The 16580-nt window shown below is 57.1% G+C and overlaps 1 protein-coding gene and 1 long non-coding RNA gene across 7 annotated transcripts in view; one reads left to right on the plus strand and one right to left on the minus strand.

The window, feature by feature from the left end:
- CDC42BPB (CDC42 binding protein kinase beta) overlaps positions 1-16580 on the minus strand; it is a 103456-nt gene that overhangs the window by 9440 nt on the left and 77436 nt on the right. For 2 of the 6 annotated variants that reach the window (XR_002341125.2, XR_014811373.1), the window contains 12 exons: positions 15246-15394; positions 14644-14738; positions 12559-12638; positions 9337-9426; positions 8947-9024; positions 7834-7939; positions 6824-6960; positions 6169-6308; positions 5029-5110; positions 3968-4184; positions 3785-3847; positions 2500-2912 (listed from right to left, as the gene is read on the minus strand). Coding sequence is in view for 2 of the 6 variants with exons in the window: in XM_021081621.2 (XP_020937280.2) it covers positions 2316-2912; positions 3785-3847; positions 3968-4184; positions 5029-5110; positions 6169-6308; positions 6824-6960; positions 7834-7939; positions 8947-9024; positions 9337-9426; positions 12559-12638; positions 14644-14738; positions 15246-15394 (1834 nt within the window). In the remaining 4 variants the exon portion in view is untranslated. Of the gene's footprint in view, positions 1-2315; positions 2913-3784; positions 3848-3967; positions 4185-5028; positions 5111-6168; positions 6309-6823; positions 6961-7833; positions 7940-8946; positions 9025-9336; positions 9427-12558; positions 12639-14643; positions 14739-15245; positions 15395-16580 lie in introns of all 6 variants that reach the window. The other 4 variants (XM_021081621.2, XM_084970197.1, XR_014811375.1 and 1 more) reach the window with 3 other exon arrangements.
- Positions 12981-16332, plus strand: LOC146402104 (uncharacterized). Its single transcript, XR_014811430.1, has 2 exons — positions 12981-13083; positions 13734-16332. It is a non-coding gene; the product is annotated as an uncharacterized LOC146402104 (long non-coding RNA).

The following is a 16580-nucleotide window of genomic DNA, read 5'->3' on the forward strand; positions in this document are numbered from 1 at the left end:
CGAGGCCAGGGATTGAACCCACATCCTCGTGGATACTAGTCGGGTTCTTTACCTCTGAGCCACAACGGGAACTACCCTTTTAATTTTTTTTTCCTGGCTATGCCCACAGCAAGTGGAAGTTCCTGGGCCAGGGACTGAACCTGTGCCACAGCAGTGACAATGCCAAGTCCTTAACCACTAGGCTACCAGGAAACTCCACAAACTCCTTTTTTTAAGAGATGCCAAAAAGGCAGATTTCTGGGTAAATATTTAAAACCTCCACACAGAATACTGCTGAGCTCTGGGCGGGTACACGGGCTGTCTCAGAAGGTGTTTCAGGCGTCCTCCCGGCGGTCTGGTCTGAACACACACGCCAGCGACAAGAGTCTCCGCGCCGACCTTGGGAGTTGCTGCGTCTGTCCCTCTCCCGCTAAATGACAGCACGCTGTCTGCCTGTGACGGAAAACCCTCCCGGGGGCACGTGCCAGCCCATCCGGCCTTGGAACTGTGCTAAGACGTATGGGAACCAGCCGAGAGGAAGCAGCAGTGGGTGCTTCCCCCCCCCCCCCCCCCGGCCCAGTCTCCCACCCAGGGGATGTTGAGGCGAGGTCCCAGCACACCGACGGCTGCCACACAGCTCTAGCTCAGGCCTGGTCCCTGGCCCTTCTACCTTCCAGGGTTAAAAGTTATCTTTCTCACATCACACTTAACTAACTGAAGATGAATTTGTGAAAAGCTTCTGCTGTGTGGCTATCACAGCTTCCAAGTGGGCCTCTCAACCATACCCGTTCTTTTGAATGCAAAACAGAAAATACAACAGGGTTTAAGAAATAAGACAAAAGGTGCTGGAACCGTCACCAAAGTGTCCCAGAGGTGACATTTCAGACAATCCAGGAGGCCTTCTTTTTGAGCGCCACACGGCCCTGAAGTAACTCAGAGGACCCCGCCCCCCGGGGTCTGGGTCTGCTCCTGTCACTTCTGAGCCTGTGGGGCTTCCACGCAGGGCTACAACATGACGGTAAAGAGAGGAACTGAAGTGTCCCGACCCAAGAAAAACTTCAACCAAAAAGCAAGCATCCGTGGGAAGGGCACAGGCCACGGAGTCTGAATCCAGCCTCTGCTGCCTGACTGTGCAGGGAGCTCACCTTGGGGCCCTCAGTGTCCTCCTGGGGGACACTTTGAGTTCTCCATCCGGAATTAATTTTTGCCAGTTCTAAAACTGACCTGGTGTCTGCACTGTGCACGAAGGCAAAAAAGAGCAGGAAGGTGGGGAAAGAACCGGCCTTGGACGTGAACTCAGACCCCGAGGTGTGCCTGCCTGCGGGACTCACGGCCGAGACTGTGCCCGTGGCCTTTGTTTAGGACCCACATCCTATTCCACGTCAAACTTCTCAAAACGAGAGAGAGAGAGAGAGTTCTAGAGGAAAAGACCACACAGCTTTGCGGCCACGGCCACACCTCTCCTGCACCCTGGGCCCCGGCTGAGGGCCAGCCAGCGAGCCTCCGCCGGGTGAAGGCTGCTCATCTCAGGGCGCCTCAGTTCCCAACGCCCTGGGTGCTCTGCCAGATTGGAGAAGCTGGCAACGCAGGGGGACACGAGACTGCACCTTTATATGGTTAAAGAGAAACACGGCAACCCCTCCCACCCCCGTGACCCGTGTCCTGACAGCTCGGACGTGGGCCCGGTGGCTGGCCTGCTTCCCTGGGACCTCTGGTGTGACACTGCGGATCGAACCTGCGACGTCGAGAAGGCAGAACCCGAGGTCTGGGCTCTTTAAAAAGTGATGAGAGCGCAGGCCGGGCAGGAAGAGCCCCCCGTGGAGCCCGGTCTCCAAGGGCCTCGCTCACCAGGCTTGCGGGCCCTGCGCCCTCACTCACGCAGGTTAAGCAAGAGCTGTTTCCCGGGACAGCTCCTACCGCTCGGAAAAACGTCTGTCCCGAGAGGACCCCAACCTGGACATCAGAGCTGTTTCCTGGCCATCACAAACCTTCGGCTGGTTTTCATGACCCGTGAACTTGCGCGTCAGCAGGAAGGGCTTTTCAAAAGGAAACCAAGCACGGGTCCTCCCTTCCTCGTGCCCGAGGCGGGCGGCTGGCCACCGAGCCGGGAGGGCCCTGGAAGGCCGCACGGCCCCCCTGGGCAGAGAGGGCGGGCAGGGCCGCCTGCAAGCCTGCCCCGGGCTGGTGGCGGGCTGGTGGCAGGCGTGGCCGCCCCCTGCTCCCCTCTGACCGCTCAGCTAAGGGAACTGGGAGACGAACCAAAGCAAATAGGACACATGCCGACCGTCGAGGTGGAAGCGGCAACAAGGGGATGGCGACAGAAAACATATACATACTACAGGCGACAGGTGCCGCAGGCCACATGAGCTCCTGCATGCGTGACCTCCGACCTTGTGGGTCCACGTACAGTCCCATGTGGCTGAAGCAAAGCAGGTACTCCTCACTTTGGAGCTCCACAGCACAGAGGGCATCAAAAGACTGCTGTGAGAGGAACGTAAGCGAGGGGTCATTGGGATTTACCAGGTTTAGAGCCTGCCCCTCTCCCTGGGGGCTCAACAGGGAGAACCCAGAAGGGTAGCCAACACAGAGCTTGTCCTTGAGCACGGCCATCCACTGCACAGGGCCGGGGGCCGCAAGCTCGCTGAGCTTCCTGTGGAAAGGCTTAGTTCTCTGCATCTCATAGCAAAGGACCAGCCGCTTCACTGCCACAAACAGGCAGGTGGGGGAGCTCTTCTTGGGCGCCCCGGTCGCGATGAGCTGGCAGCCTTTGGTCTCCGGGAGCTTGATGTCAACGGTGCCTTCCGCCCCGTCAAAGGAGGACCACGGACAGAGGTGGACGTGGTGGTTCCGGCCGCAGAGGAGGGCGGCGACCTTCTCTTTGGGAGCAAGCTCGATCTGGTACACCTTCTTGTAGTCAGCCACTCGGACGATCACTGCGGGCCGGGGCGGGGGCGTGAGGCGGAGAGCGAGGGCCTCGCGCCCGCGGCCGCCAGGAACCCCTCCTCATCCCACACCCCTGGGCCCAGGGCCCCGGCCAGGAGAGCAGCGAGGGCCTGAGGGGAACCTGGACCCCCTTCCAGCTCACCCCTGAACCCAAGAACCTCAGGCTGCATCTAGAAAACAGAGCGCTCTCCCCACCCTCACCAGATCCTCAGATAAACCCGCCTCACTGGGCCCCCAGACCAACCCAGACCAGCCGGACCAGGACCTCAACTCAGGGCTGAGTCAGAGCCCTCAGTCTGGATCCCAAGGCATGAGCAGCCTGAGCCGGCAGCCACCACCCCCAGGCCACGCATCTTCTCCCTTCTTCCACGCGCCACGGCCCACACCCAGGCTTGCCAGGGACTACCGCCACCCAGGGTGGCTCCCTGCTCCCGGGGAGGCTCCCAGAGCCGGGCCCAGAGCACTGGAGGGGGACACAGGGGTGTTCGTGCCTTTTCTTGCTGAGAACAAAAGGTCAAAATCTGAAGCAAAGGTAGCACGCTTCGGTAAGACCTCGGTGCCGCCAGAAATTAAGGACAGGCTGCTTCTTCGGGGACCTCCTCCCCGCCCGCGTCCCGACTCGGTCCTCTCCTGAGGACTTGCAAGCAGTCGCCGGCTGCCGGTGGGGCCTGCCCTCGGAGGGGCGGGTGGCGCTTGGACCCCCTGCCTCCAGTGGAGGGTAGGCTCTGCTCAGCCGCCTGCCTTTCCTCTTCCTCAGGAAGCTCTCGGATGCCCTGACTCAACGGACACGTCCAGGGCTTCACCGACCCTTACAAGTCCCTACCACCGGCCCCGAAAGACGCCCGAGGGCCGCGCTCCTCACCATCGCGGGTCACCTCCACGACGTAGAGCCCTTCTTCCAGGCCAACGGCAATCCTGTCCGCGTCTGCGAACGCAAGACAGCACAAGGGCTAGAACTGAGCAGATGCCCCGACGGCGGACTCGGTGTCACGGCCCCGTGAGCCTCTCCACCCGCAGCGCGCGGCCTCCCGGCCCGGACACGCACCCAGGATGGCGGCGGCGAGGACGGCCTTGATGAGGGGCAGGGAGCTGTCGTAGGCCTCCTGGGGGGAGTGCACCACCTGGCTCCTCAGGCGGTTCTTCTGCAGGATGGACTGCAGGCCTTCCAGAATCCCAACCCACTTCCTCTTCTCGTTCTCATTTTCTGTCAGAATGAGCAGTGAGCTGGTCTTAGAAGGTGTACCTAAGAGAGAGGCCGTCACCTTCACGACAGAAAACAAAACAAAGAAGAGCCGTCAGACAACCAAACACACCACCCGACGGCGCCGGCGGCCGGAGAGGCGCGGACAGGAGGCCGCTGCCCGCATCCTGGCCCCGTCGGCCTGCCGCTACCTCTGCTCCTGCCAAAACGGTGGCGTAACTGCTCGCTGCCAAAGCGCCTCCTCGACTGCTCTTGCTACAGCTGAGGAACATGCTCAGCACACGTCCAGGGAAAACGGGTCTCAGCCCAACACCCCCCCGGGCCTGGCCCCTAACACTCAGCAGGAAGCCCGGAAGCTTGAGTTGCTACGACACGCTCCTCCAGGCCGCCAACGACGGCAATTTTCTGCATCATACACGGAGGCAGTTTCTCAACAGAGACGCGATTTCACAGAAAATGATTCACAGACTTCATTTCGGGGTCAAGCAAAATTCACTGGACTTAAAAGCTTCCCAGTGGAAGAGGATCCACAACCTTCTAGAAACTTCCTAACGCCACAGACTATCACTACCTCAGCGGGGGGCTCTGCAGCTCAGTCAGTCAGTCCTCGGGAGGGAGGCTGCGGGGGGCGTCTCATCCACAGCCGACAGCCGACAGCCGACTGCGCCCAGCAGCAGGGACTCTGGACGCCCCCCCGCCAAGGGGCAGGGGGCGCAGCGGCCGGCGGGCCCCGCGTGTGCCCGGGAGGGCGTCAGAGCGGCCGGGCAGAGGCGGCGGCGGCGCGCGGGCCCCTTGCTACGGCACGAGGACGCGCTCACCACCCTCGTTTTATTTTAACCGTCTGTTTGCTTTTTTAATGATTAATGAAATGCCTCCAGAAAGAGAAGAAAACCAAAGCCACATACCCTGAATATACACGGAATATCTCGGCGCGACGCGTGTATGACGTCTGAGGCCAGGACTGAGCTCACAGAGAACTCTTCATCTCTGGTAGGAAACACGACACTCAGCGACCTGCCCACGGGCGCCCGTCCCCCGCCAAACCCCCGCAAGTCCCACGAGGAAGGAGCTCTCGAGACTGTTCCCCAGAATAAAAGGGAGGCTCCTCGCGTCCGGCTGGATGAGCAGACCCTTGCGCTGACGGAGCCCACACGCGGAAGACTCGGGGACCCCGCGTGCGTTTCAGGGACGAGGGCTGCGGGAGAGTAAACTCCACCCCGGTGGGTCCCCCTGCTCTGTTCCGCCAGCCTGTCCCCGAGTCACAGCAAACACAGCACTGACCTGGCCTCTGCTTGGCTATAAAGAGGGTAACGATGTGCTCAGATAATCATGGAATCACCTCCAAGTGGCTCTGAGCCCGGCTCTGCAACGCCCTGGCACCCGTGTGCGGGGGGCGAGTGGGGTGGCCTGGGCCCCCCGCCAAATCCTAGCCTCCCCTCCGCCCCGACGGCCGGGACGTGCAGAGTGGAAACCGCCTGCGGTGCCTCTGCCACACCTTTGTTCTTGTAGCTGCCCTCGGGCTCCCCCAAGAAACTGCTGGACACCGAGGCTCCAGGCCAGGGCTGGCACCATACTGTGGGGCCCTGGGGGCGGGTGACAGAGGGACGGGCACCGCACACTCAGAGGGGGACGTGGCAGGAGCACTAGCTCTGCACGCCAGGCTCTGTGCTAAGCACGCCCTTGTTCTTACGTGATCGTCCCACCGGCCTGCTGACCGAATGACGCCCCGTCTCAGGGACATGAACCGCAGACAAGGGACAAGGGGCGGGGAGGGTGGGTGGAAGGAAGACGCCTGCCGCGAGGAGCGAGAGCCCAGGGCGCTGGCACTCGGCAGACTCCACAGCCACACAAAGAGGAGGGCTCTAGCTCCATCGGGGGCACAGAGGCGGTCTGCTCATCAGAGGCCCGCCTGGCAATTCTCTCAGGGCAAGAAGGCGCACAGCAGGAACGCGTCTGGCATGCACCCGTTTCTGGAGCCTCGCACTAACTACAGAAGGGAGGGTACGGAGGGCTGAGAACACGGGCAGGCTGCCCCCAACACCAACCTGAGATCCAAGACCTGACTGGCCACGACGCCAGGCTGTGTGGACTTTCCCTCGGGCAGGTCGTAGAGAAACAGCTTGCAGTCACAGACCACCGCGTAGGCCCGCTGCCAGCCCTTCTTCACCCCGGTCGGCTTGGGGACCTGCAGATTAAACGACAGTGTCCCACTGGGCTGAGGGGCCAGCACATCCCATCCGGGAGTGGGCAGTGGAGGCTGCGGGCCGGGGAGACTTCTCAGAGCAGCTGCCATGCCCACGGTGCCCTGCTAGCTGCTGCCCAGCTGGCCCAGGGCACCGCTGGGGAGGGTTCCACCCATGACAGAAGGTGACGCAGGAGAAAGGAGGGCCACGTAGCCAAGAGGTGAGTCCCACCAGACGTGGAGGCCCGTGGAATGTGGTGCGGGCACAGCACCTTCCAACAGCGCTTGGCTTCAAACCCTGTCGTGCAGCACGCCAGCCAGGAGGTGGGGACGAGGGGCCCCGGACAACTCTGAGTGTGCTTCTGCAGGGTCCTCAGGACCCCGGGGCCCGACCCCGCGTCCCAGGAGGGGAGGGTTCCCAGACCCGCATGGGGGTCACGTCACTCGGCAGAGGGACCGGCTTCGAGAGCAGCTGGGTGCGGCCGTGGGCCACGAGGCTGGGTGCCCCGCCCTCCTACCTTCACGTAGCCCTTGTAGGCCGTCCCTATGCCCCTCTGCACGTCCACGCCCAGGGGCCGCTTGGACTGCTCGGGGGGGATGGGGCACACCTGGGGAGCGCTGTCTCTGCAGGACACGTGGCAGGCGAACGAGCACACTGCAAAAGTGCAAAGAGCCATCAGAACCTGCGGCCCCAAAGCAGCCGCTGCCACGAACGAGTGTGGCCCCAGGAAGCCACCTGGTGATTCGCACGTGCCACAGCAACTCTCTAGCCACCCAAAGGTCAAGTTTTTAGAACAAACACTCAGGGACTCTGGCATCAAGTAAATTCACACTCCTACTGGCACCCGCTGACCACGGCTGGGGATCCACCAGCTCCAGCCCCCGGCACATCACTTCCCACGTGTGACCCCAGCTGGCCACCCACAGCCCCTGCTCAGGCGCTGTCACCCAGCGTGCATGCAGGGCCTGGTGTGGAGGCTGACGATGCAGTTAGAGGAAGAGCCACCAAACCGCGGCGCTCAGCGCTCAATGACCTCGATCTTCGTTCTTCGCACTTCTCTCTGCTTCTCCTCATTTTGGAGAAGAACCCTGGACATCCTTTTTTTTTTTTTTTTTTTTTGGTCTTTTTAGGGCCAGACGCACGGCATGTGGAGGTTCCCGGGCTAGGGGTCCAATCAGAGCTGTGGCCACCTGCCTACGCCAGAGCCACAGCAACTCAGGATCCCAGCCGTGTCTGTGACCCACACCACAGCTCACAGCAACGCCGGATCCTTAACCCACTGAGCAGGGCCAGGGATCGAACCCGAGTCCTCACGGGTCCCAGACAGGTTTGTGTCTGCTGCGCCACGACAGGATCTGCTGGACATCACGCAACAGGTACCAAGAGATAAGCCGGTCACCCCATTGCAGTGCATCGCCCCGCTGCAGCAGGACTTCAACTCCCAAACCTTCACTATGCGTTAACGAAGCCAGAGACGAGCACCTGCCCTCCGCCACCGGGGACGGCAGGCCGGGCCGCTGCACTCACCGTCACAGGCGTAGCCCTGGCGGATCAGCCCCACCATCAGGGAGGTGCAGTGGCTGCACTGAGTGGGGCTGGAGAAGGACTTGATGCTGAACTGGTGTGCTTTCGGCTGCAGGGAGAACATCGAGTTGCAAGAGGCACGGGGGAAGCGGACGAGCGGCCGTCCTCCAGCGCCCAAGGCCCCGACCCCGGGATGCTGAACCGCGCGTGTTCGCCGTGGGGCTGGCCCGGAGCAGCGCCGACACCGCCCCCACGGAGCCTGAGCCCACAGCAGCCGCTCCTCACAGCAAGAGTCTGGGAAGACCCGCCGTCCCTTGACGGGAGAACAGCCCCAGGACAACGTCGAGAGCGAGCGGAGATGCAGGCCACAGGCTACGCCGCACGGCGTTCCTAAGGCTCCGGGCAGCAAAAGAACAGATTCCCAGGGCATGTCAGGACACCGGGCCGTGGACAAGCAGAAAAGGAGGGCCCCCCGCAAAATCCCGAGCTGACTGATCCCTGAGGCCACAGTCATTAGCTGGTCTCAAAATCGAGTCCTTGTCCCCAGCTGGCACGGCTGCCTACGGTCAATGACTTCAAAGAGGCCACGTCTACGTGAACGAAAAGCAACTGTCCGTTATGCACGGCCACCCGCTTGCTAAGCCTGAAAGCCAGGGCCTCGTCACACCTGGAAGGCTGTGACCTACGCTGAACCTGCAGAGAGGGGCCTGGCCTCCAAGGTAACCAGACCAGGTACGAGGCTGCACGTTTGGCACAATCCCGTCAGGCTGAGAAACAGCCTCCCGTAAACCACGTGGTCCCCAAGGCTCGAGGCGCAGCCGGATAAAAGGCAACGCAGGTGGAGACAGGACTTGACAGACGCAGAGTGGCTACCACCGGAGGAGGGCGCGCGGCGTTGGGGGAGAAAGGGGGCCGGGCCCACTCCTGACGTTTCCCAATTAAAATGCACTGATGGGACATTAGTTTCATTAAGAAAGCCCAGGGTCCTGGCCCTTTCCGGATCACACACCATTCATAATAAAACGTTCCCACGTACGTGGAAACAGGAAGTCCATCTTGCTTCCAGGCAAGTCGCCTCACACTGAGAAGCCCCGTGGGGAAGAGCAAGGCCCCTACCTTTGGTCCAGCCAGAGCGAGGGCCTGAGTGCTGGGCAGCGACACGGTGGGTGGCCTCTGAGGGGCCCGAGCCACGTCCTGGGGGACAGGTGGGGACAGATGAGCAGTGGCCTAGCGCAGTGCAGCTCCCAGGTGTCAGACCCTGTTGGGAACCATCTCCCCCAGAGCTGGTCCGTCACCAACGGTTCTGCGCTTCCAAGTTACTACGTGGCTGAGACACCTGGCAAGCGGGCCTCAGCTGGCTGGGGCACTGGCAGCCACTCTGATGACATGCGGGGCTCCGAGCTACAGCTCTGAGCATCAGAGCACCTTCCCTCTGGGCCCTGGGCCTCGGGGGACGGGGGGCAGACCCCCAGGGCTTCTGGGGCATCCATGGGGCAACACTCTTACCTCCTGCTGTTCTGTGCTCGCGGCCACAGAGCTTGGGGGCATCGCCTCTGGCTTTGCGGCTTGTGTTTCCTGCTCACTAGCTGAGCTGGCCTGTGAAAATGAAGAAACACGGTGGGAAAGAAAGACCCCATATCCTGCAGCACTGGGACTCCAGCTACGTGCTCTTCGTCTCGAAAGTGCCTTCGCTGGAGACCTGAGGTCCCAGCACAGGTCTCAGGCCTGTGACATCTGGTCCTGGACCCACCTCACTCGCAGCTGGCCTGAGCTCTGCAGTCTGGGGTGGTAACTGCGTGGAGGGCAGAGTCTGACCAGTCGCAGTCACACCCAGACGTTTAAAGGGCAGGAACCGGAGATGGCCAACCCTCCATCGTCATTCACAAGTGACGGCTCTGTGCCCGGGAGCCCTCAAATAAGGGAGCCAAACATTCACAAGCTCATTTCAGGGTCAGGAAGAGGTCCAGTATCAAAAAAGGGTCTGTGGACCCATAAAGCAGGAATTTCCCTGTAAGTTTTATTACACAGGGAAACAATGTTTTATTCTAATAATTCAAGATTCCCAAATTGATCTCACAATTTGCAATTGAATCTAAAGCTGCATTTTTTTTTTTTTTTTTTTTTGCTTTTTAGGGCTGCCTCCGCGTCGTAGAGAGGCTCCCAGGCTAGGGGTTGAATCGGAGCTCCAGCTGGGGCCTACACCACAGCCACAGCGACACGGAATCCAAGCTGCGTCTGCGACCTACACCACAGATCATGGCTTCGCAGGATCCTTAACTCACTGAGCAAGGCCAGGGATTGAACCTGCAACCTCATGGTTCCTAGTCGGATTTGTTTCTGCTGCGCCAGGACAGGAACTTCTAAAGCTGCGTTCTAAAACCACCTAAAAGTGACTCACGTTCCTAAGGTTCCCGAACCGAACGTTTCCAGCAATTACTATGCACAGATGCAGAGTTCGTGTCCGTGTGGGGAGCGGGAGCCGGGGGGAGGGCACGCTGGCACAGAGGGAGCTGGCAGGCATCTACACGAGCAGCTTAAAGCTGTACCTTGGGTTCCTTATGGAAACCCCAGTGAACCAGACCACAGAAACGCTCTCCAACAGCCAGAATTAATTAGGCTGCTGTGTAAGGAGCCAAATTCAGATGGGAAGGCAGCTCATACACAAAAACACATGCACAACTGTGTACGGCAGTGTCTGAATTTGTGAGCAAACTCACGAGGGACAGCCAGAGCAATGACCTACACGTGGAAGCAGGTTTCTTCCATAAATTAGGTATGTTAAGCGATGTAATTTAATTTCAGCCACGGAACAGCCCCCCACCGTTTCCCTGGGCTGGTGCATTAGTCAGAAGGATGCAAACTGCGGAGGAGGAGAGGCCCACACTCAGTGCTGCTCAGTTGACTTCGGGTGGGCGAGGGGGCGGCGGGGAGGGGACCTGCTCCTTCCAAGAGGCTGGCAGAGGACCTGGAGAAGCCGGAGTCCTCAGCAGGGACAGACAGGAGGGACAGAACCATCATTCCCACCCAGTTAAAACTGGCATAAAATACACAGTTGTTTTTTTTTTTTTTAAGGGCATATGGAAGTTCAAATCAGAGCTGTAGCCGCCGGCCTGCACCACAACCACAGCAACGCCAGATCCAAGCCATGCCTGCGACCTTCACCACAACAGCTCAGGGCAACGCCGGATCCTTAACCCACTGAGCAAAGCCAGGGATTGAACATGCGTCCTCATGGATACTAGTTGGGTTCGTTTCCACTGAGCCATGACAGCAACACCCAGATTCACTGTGGCAAACATTTCAGGCATAAACAATAAGCTTAACAGAAGATGAGTCTCCTGGCTGGAAGCCCTCAAGAGATGATCCTGCTAAGTCAAGTAGGACATCGCTTGCATGTGGAATCTAAAATATGACAGAAATGAACTCACCCACAAACAGACTCACGGACTAGAAAACAAGAGCTGTGGCTGCCAAGGGGCAGTGGGACGGGCGGCCTGGGAGTCTGGGGTGAGCAGACGTAAACTGTCAGCCAGATAAAAATGGACAAACAACAAGCTCCTACTGCACAGCAGAGGGAAATATAGTTAACATCCAGTAACAAGCCATGATGGAAGAGAATACAAAAAAGACGACGTGTGTGTAAACGTCTAACGGAATGACTTTCCTGAACACCAGACACGAACACAGGGTGCTACATCGACTCCACTCCCGTGACATAAACAGCAGCTCAGCCTCCCCGGTGCGGGGCAGCTGGCCTCTGCTCGCGGCAAGGACACACCGGCTCCTGGGCACGCCGAAACGTTCAACCCACATCTAAGCAAGACAAGAGCAGAGGGTGTGCTCCAAGACAACGGGTCTGGACACCCCAAAACATCGACGCGTAACAAGGGGCGAAAAGACAAGGCGGCCGCTCCAGCCTAAAAGTGACTGAGGACACGCGGCAAGTACCCGCGCCGTGACCTCGGGAGGAGGGGGTGCGTCGGGCGTGCACGGGTCACATGGCTCGGGAGGAGGGAGGCGTGTGCACGCGGAGAGAGGACGCAGATGCAGCCAAGCGCCAGCTCAGAGACACATGTGCTCCCTGTACTATTTTTTCAACCTTCCTGCAGGTTTAAAATTTTTGAAAAGAAAGTTAGAAACCAGCAAAAGCAATGACGACCACACCAGAAGTCCGGCTGATGAGATGTGCCTCCAGGGGGCTGCTCGTAAGGGTCCATCCCTACCGTCTAGAAAAGACGCACTGCCTCCAGGAGAGTCGTGAGGAAGCTCAGCGGCCGGCGGGGCGGGACTCCCGCGGCTCAGCAGCCGCTCCCTGTGGGGGCCGCTCCGGGGCACCCCTGTGGGGGTCAGCCGGGCCGGGCCGCTCGCCCAAAGCGCCTTCTCCGCCCGCAGTGAGCCCGCCGACTCTGCACTTGCCGCACTGGGGGAATTGGTACTTAAAATGCTGCCTGGCCTTCCCGGCACTCAGCCAGAGGTCAGTGTGGGTTTTTCTTCCGAGGATGCCAAGCGCCCTGTCAACATCCACCTCACCCGAGGAAGCTGCTCTGGGAACGTTTCAGACACCTTAAAACTGTCTCTAACCTTATATGTTGAGCATCCCAGGCCAATCACGGGGTCATAAACTATCAGATGTCAATTTACTGGTGAGTTTGGGGCCCCACAGGGAGTCAAATCTCATATACTATTTGTAACTTAGCATCATTTGCACTTAAAAAAAAAATTACTTACTCTAAACGTCAGATCATGTGCAAGAGGTGCAGTGTTGAAATATTCAAAAATGGAATCCTGGAAATCTGGAAGTTTGAGTCCTATGAGAAAAACAAGGCTAGTCAAGGTAAAAATTTAAGACTGACTCTCCCGCTTAGACGGGAAGACTCAGTGTTACTAAAACATCACTTCTCCATAAGGCAACGGACTATCTGGTGTCATTCCAGTAAAAACACCTTTAGGTCCCGCAGGCCTGGACGCTTGGGAGCGTGACCAAGGACACCAGGGTGGCACTCTCTGAGCTAGAGCCGCCAGGTAGGAAAGGCTCTCCAATTAGGACCAGGTGGCTCCTGCCTGTGAGCAGCGACAGGGCGGAAACCAGAACCCCGCCCTGGGCCCCTGGTGACCTCTCTACGTAAGAGTCCCATCTGAAATCAGCAGCGAGAGACTTTTTTATTTTTTTATTTTTTTTTTAAATTTATTTTATTTTATTTTTTTTTTTTGTCTTTTTGCTATTTCATTGGGCCGCTCCCGCGGCATATGGAGGTTCCCAGGCTAGGGGTCTAATTGGAGCTGTAGCCGCCGGCCTACACCACAGCCACAGCAGCTCGGGATCCGAGCCGTGTCTTTGACCCACACCACAGCTCACAGCAACGCCGGATCGTTAACCCACTGAGCAAGGCCAGGGATCGAACCCGCAACCTCATGGTTCCTAGTCGGATTCGTTAGCCACTGCGCCATGACGGGAACTCCGAGAGACTTTTTAATAGCTGGTACTGGACAACCCATTAGCCACAGGAAAACGACAAAACAGGTCCGTGCCTCAAACCGCACATCCCGGTAAATTCCAACCGGATCAGTAATCTCAATTTTAAAAATGAAACCACCCAGTATTAGAAGAAAAGGCGAATTACTCAAATAACGGGACTGCGGAATACCCATGATTCAAAAGAGGGAAAACTGGTAATTTTGACACACAAAAACTTAACAAACAGGGAGTTCCTGTTGTGGCCTGGCAGGTTAAGAGCCCAACTAGTGTCCATGAGGAGGCAGGTCTGATCCCTGGCCTCGCTCAGTGGGTTGAGGATCTGGTGCTGCTGCAGCTCAAGTGTAGGTCACAGACGCAGCTCGGATCTGGTGTTGCTATGGCTGTGACGGAGGCTGGCCCCTAGCCCGGGAACTTCCATATGCCACAGGTGTGCCCTTAAAAAGTAAAAAGAATTTAAAAATTGAAAAAATAATTGCCTTGTGCTTGGCAGGGAGAACATCACAAGCAAGGTAAAAAGATGAAAGATATACTAGGAAAATACTTGCAACGTCTGTCACAAACCAAAGGCTCCAGTCCTCAATATACAAAAAGCTTCTAAAAATTAAGGCCATAACTTGAATTTTTAAAAATGGGCAGAAGATACAAATACATGAACCACAGAATAAGAAATACAAATAGCCTTCGAATATATGAAAGGATGTACAGTCTTGTGCACGATAAACAAAAGTGCCAATGTGATGCTACTTTGCAGCCAGTGGCGTGAAATCCTGCTCTGCGGGTGAGGCTGTAGGGCAGGAGCCTCGCCTGTACTGGGTGGGGATACACCCACGGCCTCGGAGCAGAATCCAGCAATGTTTAGCCTGAGCGTCCAGGCTTACCCTTTGACCGGCAATCCCACAGTGGGAAGTCGATCCCAAAATACCTGCAGAGAAATGGGAGCTGCTAGGCACATGGCTGCTCACTGCAGTGCTGCAACAGCAAGAGACCAGACAGCCCAATGCCGGCAGTGCCTGCACGGCTGCCAAGGGCCGGGGCCCAGCCTCGTGCTCTGGCTTCGCTCTGCAAAATCTCGGGGGATGAGGACAACCCGCAAATGTCTAACTGTGCACAAGCAGGTATGTGCTTTATATTTTAAAGAGGAAACAAAGGAAGACGAGCCCAAAACCGTGGTTACCTTTGGGGAACGTACTCTACTTCAGAATTTGGGCTTTGGAATTATTGTAAGTCTTTTCTTTACATAACTAAAAACTATTAAACCTAAAAAAAAAATTAAAGCTAAAATAAAACCATCACATTAAAAAAGACTTAAGCAATTCAGAAGCTTGATTCTAAATTACCAGCATCTGTTCTAAATTTTTCTTCCATCTTCTTCTTCAAAATTTCCATTTCTTCTAATAATTCTCTATTTTTGGCTTCAGAATCCTTTAGTTTGCTAAGACAAAAAACAGACAGCTTTAAGTGCACGGAGCCCAGGTCATCTATGTGCTGGTTCAGAAGGTGTCGAGACATGAGGACAGAGTTGTCCCAGGTGCCAGAAAAGCGCTAGGACAGGGTGGGCATGCGGCAGATGCCAACAGAGACCCATGAACCCGCCCGCGGCGGTCAGCCCTGGCGAGGCTCCAGAGAGCACGTGTGTTTCAGAATCATAAGCGAGCGTGGACTTTCAAAGTCGTGGCTGCTGGCAGTGTACCTCACGCAGCTCTAAAGGGAAGAGCGAGCTCACAGGACACGTGGCCACATACCTGTCACCTAGCATGGGGGGGGGGTGAGTACCAGCACCCCCATCACAGGCAGAGACGCAGGCACGCAAACTACGGACTCATACGCTCTCGTCACCTCCCTGCAACACGAGGCGTGGCCCGGAGGCGACGTGCACTCACTTCCGCCCTCCCGGTTCTAAGCGAGCACCTAGCAGGTGCCGGAAAAGGTCCCTGAGCACCTTTCGAAGGAGAGATTCATGTCCTTGACCTTCCTCAGCTCCTCCTGGACGAGCTGCTTGGCCCGGATCTCCGCCTCGAGAGCAGACTGCAGCTCCAGCCGCGCAGACATGTCTAGCTTCTGACTACGGCGAACTTTCCAAAGGGGATCCTGCAGATCCAAACGTGAGAGATACATTCTTCAGCTATTTATTGGCTTAATGGAATTAATACTAACAAATATGTACTTCACCTTCCTCAAATCTTGAACTTTCATTATACACATACATTTTTAAATCAAAGTATCACGATGTACACTAACTTCTGCTGTGCAGCAGAAGGACTTAATTACACACACACACTCTCTTTTTAAAAAACTATTCTTTTCCATCGTGGTCTATCCCAGGAGACTGGACATAGCTTCCCGCACTGCACAGCAGGCCCTCACTGCTTATCCATTCTCAACCCAATAGTCTGCATCTACCAACCCCGAATTCCCAGATATTGGAGTTCAAATATGAACGCTCAGATAGTACCAAAGTCTAAGGGACCCAATTTTAGTTTTGATACTCTGTGACTTTCATTCTTCCTGAGAGGTCTTCTAAAGAACTACATTTACGTCTTGTTTACAAGGATGAGACCACTCATCGCCGATCGTGTGGTCTCTCTATGGTTCTACCGGACTCTGCAGTGACGCTGTCTCTCGGGGTCGCAGTGACCTCGTTTTCCGTTATCTTGAAAGCCTGCTATTTCCTCATCCTGATAGTCGGGTCGTCACTACCTATGATGCAAGACTAAGACAGTAAGAGCAAGGGAGAATGCGACGACCGAGAAGGACGAGGCAACAGTGAAGCAAACCAGCCCTCTTCTTGCCTCGCGTAGTTCATCGACTATCGAGAGCACACAGGAGGGAGCTCCTGTCGTGGCGCAGTGGGTTATGAACTCGACTAGGGTCCACGAGGATGAGGGTTTGATCCCTGGCCTCGCTCAGTGGGCGAAGGATCCAGTGTTGCCCTGAGCTGTGGTGCAGGTCGCAGATGTGGCTCGGATCTGACCTTGCTGTGGCTGTGGCGTAGGCCGGTGGCTACGGCTCTGATTTGACCCCTAGCCTGGGAACTTTCATGCGCTGCAGGTGCGGCCCTAGAAAGCAAGGAAAAAAAAAAAAAAAGAGGATTACACAGGAAATCTGGAGAGATCACCTTGGTAAACTTTTCCTTAGGCTTTCACTGAATTCAGTGGAGAATTTTTCATGTCTCCTCCATAACAGGGAAGAGAGCGACTGACGGAGGAAGGCGTCTCGGGCTCGGGGGACAACCAGAGGAGGACGTGGAGCAGCAGAGCTGGGCCCCACCTAGCGA

Source organism: Sus scrofa, chromosome 7 (assembly GCF_054392235.1).
Source record: "Sus scrofa isolate SSC_HxYL_T2T_F1_AM1 chromosome 7, Sscrofa_HxYL_maternal_Yorkshire_Landrace_v2.0, whole genome shotgun sequence".
In the NCBI taxonomy this organism is placed as follows: Eukaryota; Metazoa; Chordata; class Mammalia; order Artiodactyla; family Suidae; genus Sus; species Sus scrofa.